This window comes from Sus scrofa, chromosome 6 (genome assembly GCF_000003025.6).
Source record: "Sus scrofa isolate TJ Tabasco breed Duroc chromosome 6, Sscrofa11.1, whole genome shotgun sequence".
NCBI classification, from domain to species: Eukaryota; Metazoa; Chordata; class Mammalia; order Artiodactyla; family Suidae; genus Sus; species Sus scrofa.
In genome coordinates, this window is record NC_010448.4 from 47129148 (window position 1) to 47142005 (window position 12858).

The 12858-nt window shown below is 57.6% G+C and overlaps 1 protein-coding gene across 1 annotated transcript in view; it reads left to right on the forward strand.

Annotated features, from left to right (window-relative positions):
* Positions 1-10404, forward strand: part of SIPA1L3 (signal induced proliferation associated 1 like 3) — a 191474-nt gene extending 181070 nt beyond the window's left edge. Inside the window, 4 exon segments of the mRNA XM_021094330.1 lie at positions 1460-1603; positions 4742-4877; positions 6544-6625; positions 8183-10404. Of these exon segments, the coding sequence (XP_020949989.1) occupies positions 1460-1603; positions 4742-4877; positions 6544-6625; positions 8183-8326 (506 nt within the window). The 3' untranslated portion in view covers positions 8327-10404.

Sequence of the window (12858 nt, forward strand, 5' to 3'; positions counted from 1 at the left end):
AAGCGCTGAAAAAACATAGCTGTTTATTTAGTTTTGTTAATGGTCTCTCGCCAGGAGCATTTTAATCTGTCGTAAATCAGGTTTGTGCCTCTGGACTAGAGAGCAGGGTTAAAGAGGGCTATGAACAGGGTTTAAACACAAGTCCTGGGGGCTGGGCGTAGGGCGGGGCCAGCTTCAGCCCCTGCCTCTTAAATCTCAGAGCCACCACCCGCAAGAGTACAGGCAGGCAAGGCAACTCCCACTCGAGCCCTGGCTGACCGTGACAGTGACACGGGGTCACAAGAGCACCTCCCTACTGGGAAAGCCGAGGTGGGGCCTATGGGATGATCCCACCCAACATGGTGCCCGGTTCACAGGCCCCGCCTTTCCTGCCTGAGTCACTCCTGACCTCTGTGCCTCACTGTCACTCTCTGTCCCCTCCCCTTGAGGGGCTGTGGGGTGTCAGCTAGCTGAAGCCCAGGGCCTAAGCCTGGCACAGGGGACTCTGCCACAAATGTAGCTGCCCGTGTGACACCTGCGCTGCCCCCCACTTCCAGCTCCCTGAGGATCTCTGCCCAGGGTGTCAGACCTGAACCCACCAGGTCTCCCCACAGTGACCCTGCCACATCCAGACACCCCCTCTGCACTGAAGACCCACATCGCGCCTGACTTCTCATCTGACCCCCAGCCTTCCCCATCTCAGTGCCAGCTCCAAGGTCATGAGGTCATCCTGGACCCTTCTCTCCAGCTCAGCCCACATTCATTCGCAGGAAGTGCTCTGGCCCCATCTGCAGAGTTGATCCAGGATCCATCCCTTTGTCCCTCCAGCCCCACCTGGTCCTATCCACCCTCTTCTCCTGGCCCATCATGACCGCCTCCTCACTGCCACCCTCATCCCTGCCTCCCCCACTGTCCCTCCAACAAAGCCACAGGGACCCTGTGAACACCTGCGACAGGTCACACCCTCCCGCTCCGAGCCCTCCTAAGGCTCCACCTCACCAGGGGAAGAGAGTTCTCGTTGTGGCCCACGGGCCCCAGGATGTCCATCCAGCCCTCTCACCTCTGTGATTTCACCTCCCACTACTCTTCCTCCCCATGCCTCAGTGCCACCTCAGTGTCCCTATGCCAACAGGCACATCCCCACCTTGGGGATTTTTCACTGGCTGTTTCATCGCCCAGAGTGCTCTCCCTCAGGTGTACCCCTCCTCTCCCCCCTTCAGAGCTTTGTGCAAAGGCCGTCTTCTCAGTGAGGCCTCCTAGCATCCTGTTTAAAATTGTACCCCCGTAAATATCTGACACTCCCACCCCGTTACCCTGCTGGATGTTTTCCATGGCATTTATCATCTAATAAATATAATGTGTTTACTCAAGTAGATTGTGGTACGTAGTTAGATATAAAGTATAACATGATGTGTTCGCTTCTCTGCTTCTCCCACATCATGGCTCTCACCCATCTCCCTTCTGCGCTCTCCCCACACAGCCACCATCTCCACCTCCGAGCTCTCACTGGCCGATGGGCGGGACCGGCCGCTGCGGCGCCTGGACCCAGGCATGATGCCGCTGCCAGACACAGCTGCTGGCCTCGAGTGGTCCAGCCTGGTCAACGCAGCCAAGGCGTATGAAGGTAGGTGCCTTCCACCCAACCCCACCAGGTCCCACTCCCGTCTCTCTTCTGGAAGGATCCCCAGAGGGCCTGGGGGCTTTGAAGGGGGACACATTCAGCCTCCAGAATCGGGAGGCAGGGTCCCCATCGTGTCCTGCCACTCGCTCACTGTGCAGTCCAGGCAGGTGTCCTCATCTCTCGGAGCCCCCCAGGTACCTTGTCTACAAAACAGGGATGTGACTGTGCCCCTGCCTGAGGCCGCGGGGAGGCTGCGTGTAACAGAACAAGCCCTCCACAGACAGCACCTGATACTGTTACCACCGCGCAGTAGTAATCCACAGTGAACTTAGCCGTGCTTTGGCTGTGAGTGGCAGGAAAGCCAAATTAGCAGTGACTTAAAGTTTTATGCAGATGAACATTCCTGGGGTGGGCAGTCAGGGGCTGATGCAGCACTTCCGCAAACTCCTTAGGGCGCAGCTCCTACCCCCTCTGCTGGGCCATTCCCAGGGGCCGTGCTCGCAGGCTCCGGGAGCTCTGGCCGTCATGTCCAGCTCCAGCCAGCAGGAGAGAGAGGGACACATTCCCTCCCTTTGCGGACTGGACGTTTCCCAAAGCCTCACGCTCCTCCTACCCTCCTTCCCATTGGTCAGAGTGCCACAACCACACCTTGCGACGGGAAGGCTGGGGACTGAGGCCATGTGTGTGGCCGAAATTCCGGGTGTGCCGTTAGAAGAGGAAAACTCATCATGAAGGACAGCTGGCAGTCTCTGCCCTTTGCTTCCCATGTGACCTCACGCACATGGCTTTGCCCATCAGAGCCTCAGTTTCCTCCACTGTGAAACCCTAACAGACACAAACATATTCTTCTGGCTCGTGTTTCATGTTTTAGGCCACAGCGTTGCTGTCCCTCCTCTAGGAAGCCCTCCCTGATATCCCTTAGTCTGGACCAGGCACCTCCCCTGGGCTGCCACAGGCTGTGCCCCTTCTGTCTGATGAAGAGTGTCTCCAGGCAGGACCCGGGGCTGTTTCAGTCACCACTGGGTGCCCAGCATGGGTCTGTCACAGAGCAGGATCTATTAAATCAGACCCACCCAGTACACGTCCTGATTTCCATGTTTGAGCCAGTTCACATCTGGCACGTGGCCCGGGAGAAAGCCGCCTTCCTCACTTCCTTCCATTCATTGCTTCCACCCTGTCCTGCACCTCCCCTGGCCCAAGGGTGAAGGTAGCCTGGACTCAGGGCTACCCCAGCCTTAGGCGCTGGGACCACTGGGGAACTGCTGCCAGGTAGTGGCCCAATGCACTTGACCTTCCAGAGGCCTGATGAGCTCGGTGGGGGAGGGGGCTTCCTGAAGGAGGTGACTCTGCAGCCACAGTGACATTATGGAACATCTACTGGGAGCCACACGTCACCTCTTCACAAACATGGTCCCTCTGGTCTCAGTCTGAGGGATGTATCAGGATCCCGCTTACAGACAAGGCCACTGAGGCTCGGCTGCCACAGAGTCACCCAGCCAGAGTGGCCGCTCCTCACCAGGCCTGCCTGATGGGTTTTGCGTCAGTTAAACCACAATAAGCAGTTTTAAAAAGTAAAGGGTGGGGGATAAAAGCCGAGAGAGGGCAGGCGATGGAATCCGAGTACGATGACAATTGTTGAAACCAAGGTTGGGTTCATGAGCACCCCTGATGCTCTTTTCTCTTCTTTGGGGCCTGTTTGAAACTGTTTATATGAAAGTATTTTCTTTTTTTTTTTTTTTTAATCTTTTGTCTTTTGTCGTTGTTGTTGCTATTTCTTGGGCCACTCCCGCGGCATATGGAGGTTCCCAGGCTAGGAGTCTAATCGGAGCTGTAGCTACCGGCCTACGCCAGAGCCACAGCAACGCAGGATCCGAGCCGTGGTGTCTGCAACCTACACCACAGCTCATGGCAACGCCGGATCGTTAACCCACTGAGCAAGGGCAGGGATCGAACCCAAAACCTCATGGTTCCTAGTCGGATTCGTTAACCACTGCGCCACGACGGGAACTCCATGAAAGTATTTTCTAAGAGAATACATATTAAATCCAAGATAGACAATAACAGCTATCACGGATGTTATTTAAAGAATTGGGGAACTCTCAAGGTGACCGTTAGACATAATATGGTATAAATGTTAAATTCCCTAAGTGTGATGATTCCAAGTGTGGCGTTCCAGTGATGACACAGGAACAGATGGTCCTGTGATTCGGAAATGCGTAGCCAAGTGCGAAGAGGTGAAGCCCGGGATGCTGGCGGTTTACTCCCCAGCGGCTAAGGGATAACATCTGCAGAGAAGGGGGACAGGGACACGGAGCAGGTGGAACCGGGGGAAGGGCATTGGGGTTTTCACTGTGCTGTTCTCAGAGCCCAGAGAGAGAAAGGGGCCGCCTTTGCCAGGTGGCAGTGCCTCTCCACACTGGGGCCAGCACACACAGCCCCACTGCCTGGCTGTTCGGCGCATTCCGTTGTCTCTCTGTCGTAGGGCTCGCTGGGCTGGCTGCTTTTTGCATGCATCCAGGCTGTCACCTGTTCTGGCCAGAAGGATCACCTAACCTACTTGAAAATGAGGCGCTCGGGCTCCTCCTCCAGAGGCCGTCACGTGTCTGGGGTGGGACCCGGGAATGTTTGCTTGAACCAGCAGCCCCCCCGCCCCCCCCCCCCGACGTAGTTCCTCTCTTCGGCATGCATGATTTTCTCTGCTCTGCTTTTATCTTTTATCTTTTTGCTTTCGAAACGTCATAGACATTCTTGAAACTAGGATGTGATGAACCCCTCACGTCCCCCCAGCATCAGCCCCAACCACTTCTGGCCGTGACCCCCCATGATTTCATGTATTGCAAAAGCAGGTCATTTCTGCCGAATTTGGGTGCCTACTTGTCCACACTGTGTCTAACGTCTTTCTCTGTCCCTTGGGTTCTGTATGAACTGGTCGTGAGGTCCGGAGGCTTGCTCAGAAGCAGGATGGGATACTGCTGTCTGTGTCCTGATTCAGTGTGGTTTTTTTGACAAGAATCCACCCTCAGTGCCCGTGTGATCTAACCAAGCGAGCATGGTTGAGCATGTCCTGGAGGTTGGCAGGGGGAGGGGAGCGCGAGGAGGGGCCCTGAGCCCCGCTGACGCCCTGCGCCCTCTCTCCACCAGTGCAACGAGCTGTGTCACTCTTCTCTCTCAACGACCCAGCTCTGAGCCCGGACATCCCGCCTGCACACAGTCCCGTCCACAGCCACCTGAGCCTGGAGAGGGGGCCCCCGACCCCCAGGACCACCCCTACCATGAGGTGAGGTTCCCCCGCCCCACCCGGCAGTACTGGTGCAGCAGCCACCCCCTCACCTAACAGGCTTGCTGGGGCCCAGCAGGGACCAAGTCAAGGTCGGCCCCACCGTCTTGGTCAGGTGGAGACGATGGTGACTTACACTCTCAGGGTTGCTTCACTGCCATCTTTGAGAAGCACGCCGTAGAGCCCCCAGCCTCCCCCGCTCTCTGCCTCCCATCTGCCCCTGGCTCCCGCCCCCCTGTCTGCTCCTGGGTCTCCTCTGCTGCTCTTCCGAAATTACGCACCTGTTCCCCTGATACTTTCCTGTCACCTCTTCCCAGGTTGGGCGTCTCGGGACCCAGCTGGGACTGAGGCCCAAGCCCTGCCCTCCCAGGCTTGGGCTGGGGGAGGGAAGGACAGGGAGGCAGACGTCTCCAATTTGTCATCTCACGTTTAGTGCAGCATATTTGACTGCACTGGCTTGGCAGAAAATAGAATTACAAAGAGGGAGAGAGGATGGAAATGGCGTGTTTGCATGTCCGCGGATTTAAATAGTGCATTTCACACTCAGCTGCACACTTCACCGTGCAGGGTTATATATACAGCAGTCGTGCCCTGTACTTTATTCACAGCTCAAGTGATTTTCGAGGGTGATTTTGACTCTCCTTGTTTTTTGCTTCACACACTGGCTTTAGAACTCAGCCTCCCTCCACCGAAAATGCGGCCCCACCGTAATATGTGAATAGCAGAACCAGGCAGTGACAGACGGGGCGCTGCAGTGAGAGTGGGAACAGGGCAGGTGTGGAGGTGGCAGCACCTCCGGGCACACTGCTCCTGGACTCCTTTGGCCCCTGCGCAGATGACCTCTCCTGCCTGCCTCCTGCCTGCCCCTGCAGCTCCCCAAGACAGCACCGTGCAGGGAGGGGAGGGGTGGGGAGTTGGGAGGGCCGAGTCCTCTCCTTCTTGGGTCGAGACACCCCTCCTCCCTGCCTGCTGCAGCCCACACCCCTTCCCAGCACCCACCAGGCGTGTGTGTCCCCCCAGTGGAGCCTTCTGCAGGAAGGGGCTGCCCGCTCTCCTCCGCAGGGGCCAGGAGGGCCCAGGGCTGGGCACAGAGGAGGAGCCACGGGTTGGGGTCCCCCTGGTGTAGCGAACCTGCCTCAGCCTGGCTCTCCGCTCTGTCCATTGGGCCGGATGCTCTGTTAGACTGAGACCCCACCTGGCACGGGGGCTCTCGGTAACAGGGAGGCTGCCCTCATGGTCAGTATGGTTATTAGCCCAGTCCAGAGGCAGGCCCTCATGTTCGTTTGCCCACTTGCATGCCCCTTAGGCTGGAACAGTGTTTCTCAGACCTCCTGGGCACTCAGTGGATGTGGCGGGGAGAGTTCTTTGTGCTGTGCCACGTGGGAGGAGTTTCCCCCAAGAGCACACACGTGGTCTGTCTCAGAAGGGCTGGAGACACGCCAGGCATGGTGCTCCCACGGCCCGCATCCCACATCCACCATGTCCCCTCACCAGGTGGAGCATGGCCTTCTCCCAGACCCGCCTTGGGACTCCAGGCAGGGAAAGGACTCCCCAGAGCCTCAGGGACAAGAGAGGCCTGTCCCCTGAGTTCCTCGCGGCTCTGGGTGAAGAGCCCTCCCCAAAGGCTTCTGGGCATCGAGCCTGACCCTGTCCCCCGTCTTTCCAGTGAGGAACCACCCCTGGATCTGACAGGCAAGGTGTACCAGCTGGAAGTGATGCTGAAACAGCTGCACACGGACCTCCAGAAGGTAAGGCCGCCAGGCAGCCGCCTCACGTGGCACAGCCTCCCTATCACAGTCGAGAACTTTCCGCCAGAGACACCTGTCCCCGCCCCCAACCCCACCCCATCTGTCCTAAAGGAGGCTGCCCAGCTTTAAATGCAGTCGTGGGTGAAGAGTAAAAAGTGACAGTAGCGGAGTTCTCTTGTGGTGCAGTGAGTTAGGAACTTGGCACTGTCACCACAGTGGCTGGGGTCGCTGCTGTGGTGTGGATTCGATCCCTGGCCTGGGAACTTCCACACACACACACACAAAAAGGCTGGTAAGCACACAGAGAAACCCACATACAGTCTTGGAGGGAGAGTATACCGGCCTCGCCTTTTTGGACAGTGTTTATCAAGACCATAATTGTGTACCTCGTCGACCCAGCAGTTTCACTGTGGGAGCTTGTCCAACAGAATTTTAAGCACGGACACAGAGAGACCCATGAGCAAGGATGGTCACTGCTGCACTGCCAGCGATAAAGAATTGGAGCCAGTGCAGCGTCAACAGGCGAATGGTTCTGTAAATGACAGGACAGCCCTGTGGCGGAATATTCTGCAGCCATTAAAGCAGTAACAGAAATCTGTATATTTACTAACAAAAAAGTCCAATAACTTGAGTAGAAAACTATGCAAGCTGCAGAACTGTTTTCCTTAAAACATCGTCATCCCTAAAATATGTTAACGTGGGCCAGAGGGTTATCTAGCCGGCATTCCAGATTGTTCCTTGGACTTATCTCCAGGGTGTGGAAGAGACTCTCGTTTGCTGTTTTGTATACTTGTGGGTGGGTGAAAGGTCAAAAGGTAGCAGAGTGTGGAGTTCCCGTCTTGGCGCAGTGGTTAACGAATCGGACTAGGAACCGTGAGGTTGTGGGTTCGATCCCTGGCCTTGTTCAGTGGGTTAAGGATCTGGCGTTGCCGTGAGCTGTGGTGTAGGTTGCAGACGTGGCTCGGATCCCGCGTTGCTGTGGCTCTGGCATGGGCCGGTGGCTGCAGCTCCAATTCGACCCCTAGCCTGGGAACCTCCAAATGCCGTGGGAAGCGGCCCTAGAAGAGGGGAAAAGACAAAAAAAAAAAAAAAAGGTAGCAGAGTGTTACTTGGAAGTCTTGAGCACAGGAATTATAGGGGCCCAGGTTCAAATCCCACCTAACGCTGCCTTGTCCCCCAAAGGCGTCTCAGGAGAGGCAGCAAAGCCCACATAGGCAGCACTGCGTCCACCTCCCAGTCCCCCACCCTTGGGTGGCTGTGAGGACAAGCAGGGTGACCGTAATTACGGCGATGTTGGTGACGGTGTCCCTCCACATCAGGCTGTGTTCTGCGCTCAGCGCACGGGGCCTCAGGGAACCTTCTTAACACCCCCTTTAAAAGCCGAGGCAACGGAGCCCAGGGAGGTGAAGTGACTGGCCCGTGTCACTCAGTTGTCGAGAAGGAGAGCTGGGACTTGAACCCTGGCAGCCAGGCTCTGAAGCACAGCCGAGCAGGGCTCCCGGGGCCCTGGGAGCCACTTGCCGTGCGCCCCGCTGACGCCCAGCCCCTGCCCCGCAGGAGAAGCAGGACAAGGCGGTGCTGCAGTCCGAGGTGGCCAGCCTGCGGCAGAACAACCAGCGGTTGCAGGAGGAGTCACAGGCCGCCAGCGAGCAGCTGCGCAAGTTCGCCGAGATCTTCTGCAGGGAAAAGAAGGAACTCTGAGGGGGCGAGGCCGCCACCCCCGGCCCTCCGCCTGGGCAGGCCGAGGGCTCCTGCGCTCCTCTCCCTCAGCCCGGCCTCCGGCGGACCCGCCAGCCCGGGCCCCAGCGCCCCCCGGTGGACACGGACACCCCGGGGTGGCGGCTGCACCTGAGAGAGGCCTCCCCGGGGCTGGGGCTGGGAGCCAGGGTCTGCCCGCAGCCCTGGAGCCCCAGAGAGGGCGACCTGTCTGCAGCCTCCCACTGAGCTGCCCGTCTGTGGGCCCTGGGGGCTGGGCCAGGCCCACTCTGCCCGGGGCCTGTCCTCCCATCCCCAGGCGGCCTCTTCCCAGGAGCCGGCCGTCGGAAGCTGCAGGAACAGAGTGGAGGGCAGGAGCGCGACTCCAGGCCCCACAGCTCCTGGACGTCACAAACCAGCTTTCCCCACCACGGCTGACAGCGTCTGGGTTTGTGGGGCCGAGACCCCTGCATGAAAAATCAGTGAGCGGTCGGGCCAGCGTGGCAGCGGCCCCAGGCTTTCGGGCCTGGTGCGCTGGCTCCAAAAGCATGGACATAGTTCCCTCCCAAAAAGCAACCAGAAGCACTTTCTTAGAGTTTCAATTGTTCTCTTGGGGGGGCGGGGGCGGGGTGTCCCAGGACAGAGAGAGGAAACCCCAGCATCCAGACTCAGTTTTTTTGAGGGGGAAGCTATTTGCACACTTGGGACCATTTCTACAGCCTTTTTTTTTATCAGTCCTTTGACCTCCAGAGGCCACAACGCCTGGGCCCCTCCACCTTCGAGCTACTGAACCGACCAGGCCCAGCGACAGAGCCGCTGCAGCCCACCCAGTTCCCCAAGCCCTGGCCTCTTCCAGGCACCAAGAGGGGCTCCACGGGACCCTCGGGTCAGGGCCCGAGAGAAACAGCCTTCATCTCTTCTCCACTTCCGCTCTCCCTTTGCAAGTCCCTCGGCCCATCCTCCAGGCCCCACGGCAGCGGCGACATCGGACACCCTCACTGTGCTCCCCGGGGAACCCCCACAAGACGCCGGGTCTCTACAGGCAATAAGGGGCAGCTTGCCAGGCAGCCAAGCCGGTGTGGTACTACGCTGTTCACCCAGGAAACAAGAGTTTCTTTTTTTCCTTTAAAAACAAACAAACAAAAAATATATATATATATATTTATTTTTTCATGTAGAGTTGCGCCAGAACAAGTCTGTATGGCCACAATCTGTGGATTCCCCCAACCTCAAGCTGAGGATCCAGGCGTGTCCCTCGTGGGCCAGGCTCAGCAGGGGGAACTCAGAGGGTCAGAGGCAGGGGGAGCGGGCAGGAGGCCTAGCTCAGAGCAGCACACTCCAGCGGGGGCCAGCACCGGCGGCCCAGCCCTGTCCAGAGACCCCCGCCACCACCTTCTCTCTGGGGCCAGAAGCCTCAGGGAAGGAGGCTCTGGGGAGCCCACAGGACGAAGGCATCTGGGGAACCAGAGGAACGGACACCTGCCTGCCTCCTCCCTGCGACCAACCTCCGGCCCCTCGGCAGCCCTGCGATCCCGGAGAAGGGCCCTCGGCTCTGCCTTCTGCTCTCCCTCACCTGTGGTGTGAGATGGGGGCTGCAGGGGGCCCTGCCGAGTCCTCAGCCCTGGCCAACTACTGTGATGTCTCCGCCCCTCTCCGGATCCCTCTTTAGAAGGGTTCTCCAGGACCACGCCCCCACCCCCCTTCCTCAGCCCCGAACCCCTGCCTGCCCCTCCTTCATTCCCCCCCCCTTTTTAAGTTGTCTCCTCATATCTTCAGATCATTCAAATCATTTTGGGGACCTAATCATGTACGTTGACGAGTGTAAATTATGATTTTTTTGGTTTTGTTTTCTGTTATTTTTTAAGGATTTCTGCAAAGCAAATCTATTTAATTTGAGTTGGGTGTTCTATCTCATGGTTAATGACAGAGCAGGGGTTTTTTTTCTTTCACATGTTGATTTGTTTCCTTTGGATTTTTTTATTCCTTATTGTCTCCCCCCACCCACCCACCCCACCCATCCCTGTCTTGAGATTTTCTGGCATGTTTCTGAAGGTTTCAAAGGAAATAAATGTTTCATAGAAGTGGTTTGTGTGTTCACTAGCTGAGCAGCTGCCTGGAGTCCCTGACAAGAAGGCGTGTCCAGTGTCAGCCCTCTCCTCCTGTCCCCCTTGTCCCAAGTCACCCCCAACACACACGTACAGCCTGCGAACCTCCGTATGCCGTGGGTGCGGCCCTAAAAAGAAGAAAAAAAAAATTCAGATTGCAGCGGCTCAGGTTGCTGCAGAGGCACAGGTTCAATCCCTGGCCCAGTGCAGTGGTTAAAGGATCCAGCGTTGCCCGGATGGCGAAGGTCGCAGCTACAGCTTGGATTCAGTCCCTGGTCCGGGAACTTCCACATGCCTTGGGTGTGGCCATAAAAAAAGATTCTACCTCAGAGGCCTGAAGTGCAGCCCATGGAGTTGTGTTGCTTTTAGAATTAATGGCCAACCCTTCTAAATCTGGAGATTGTACAGGGAAAAAAAAAAAAAAAAAAACCAAAAAACTGTTATTTCGAGCTTGGTGACTGTCCTCCGCAGCAAGAGTCAGAACCGAGGGACCCCTGCTTCCTTGGCTGGGCTATCGCCCCAAGCCACACCCTCCCCAGCGGTGGCTTATTTTGCATGCACACCTAAGCGAGCGCGCGCACGCGCGCACACACACACACACACACACACACCCTCTGGGTGAGAGTAGGCCTCCCTCCACCCGTCGTCGACTTGGTGGTTTGTAGGGGAAAGCAGCTCCTGCGTCCTGGTGGGGACTTGGAGAGGTGAAGGTGTCCTAGAAAGATACTGACCTCAGCCCTGGGCCAGGCCTGCCTCTAGGGCTCTCCTGGCTGGGGAGGGGTCGTCAACTCCCAGCCCCAGCTCTGCAGCTGCCCTGGCAAAACACCTGCCTTTTGACCCCGGGTTCCGAGTCAGACTTATTTTCCAGATCTCGAAATTCCATGTTAGCATCCCAAGGTCTAGCCTCTTGTGGGAAGTCTAGGTCCAGCTCCGCCTGCATCTGAGAAGCAGCCCAGCCTCTTCACAGGGCTGGCCCCGAGCCTGGGGCTTTCAGGCTCACCTGTCCGTTTCCCCGTGACTGACCACACCATTTCTGAGCTCACACTTAATGCTTCTCTGACACAGACCCTCCCACCACCCACCACCCGCTTTCTCCAAATCGGGTATATATCTGTTTCCAGAAGAGGTGAGCCAGCCATTTCCACATCTCCTAAAATTTCTAGAGCCTTCCAGACACTCTGTCTCCGCCCTCCTAGAGGCCCCATCCTCAACCCCGGCTGCACTCCCCCCACCAGCACGGCAACAGCGGAACAAGCTGTTCTCACATCCTCTCCTGGCGCCTGTGACACACACCAACTTCCAACACCCCACAACTCACACACGCCAGCGTGTGCGCTCGTCCCTTCCCCACCGTGCCCCAGTTTTCCACTTCCTCTGCCTTGTCCCCTCTCTCTCCCACAGGCGCCCCCGGCCCCCCCCCATCCCTGCCTCCCACCCACCTCTGGCTCTCCCCTCACCCAGACTGGGAATCCCTTCACGACTTTGGCTCTCTCCAGATTTTTCTCTTGTCTCCCTAAATTCTTGGCATCCTCTCCCCAGAAGTCTCATCCCTGTGTCACTGTCCTGGGACTTTGCCTGTCCTGGATCCTAACTTTATCTCTCTGCCAATGTGCCCCCCCTCCTAGTTTCCATGTCCTGGTTCTCTGCCTCCCCTCCTGGAATCTCTTGTGCTTTTCTCTCCAAATCACTGTCTACTTCCTCCTCTGTCTCTAGCTCTGTGGCTATTTTTCATTACTATTATTTCCTCTCTCCCGCTAAATCCTCGTCTCTCCTGGCCTCTTCCCCCATCCCTGGGGCGCGCCTCATCTCCCTCTCCAGATCTATTTCTTCCCTGCCCTGCTCTTTTCCTGATTCTCTGTAAACGTGTGACTCTCACATCTGTCTCTCCTGACCGCTCTGTGTCCTGGTTCTCACTCCTCACCCCACCTCACCCAAATCTTTTTTTCTCCTAATGTCCCTGGATCTGTCTTTCTCTCCTTTGCCCCTTCCCCTCTCCTCTTTGCCACACGTCAGGCTCAGGGGCGCCAGGCCATGAGTGGGCCGAGGCCGTGGCGCTCCTGGCACCCCTGCCCTGTGCCAAGCCCCAGGAGGGGAGGAGCGGGGCCGGGCTCAGTCTTCATCTTTCCATCCCTTCCCTTCCCCCAGTCCCCGGCTTCCCGCCTCCCTCCTCGCTGCTTCCCACTGCAGCTGCAGCAGTCCGTTGCCAGGGCAACCACAGCTGGCTGGGTGGGAGCCCCCTCCACCCCATCCCCCCCTCTTTTCCTTTCCGACCAGGCAGGGAGGAGCGGGACAAAGCCAGAGAAAGGCGGGGTGCAGAGGGGAGCCAGAGGTAGGGGCCAGCTCCAGCTGTTAACCTCAGTTGCTTCTCCCCCAGTGAGGCCCCACCTCCAGTTTTGGTGACGCCCCAAACCGGCCTGGAGGACGAGGCAGACG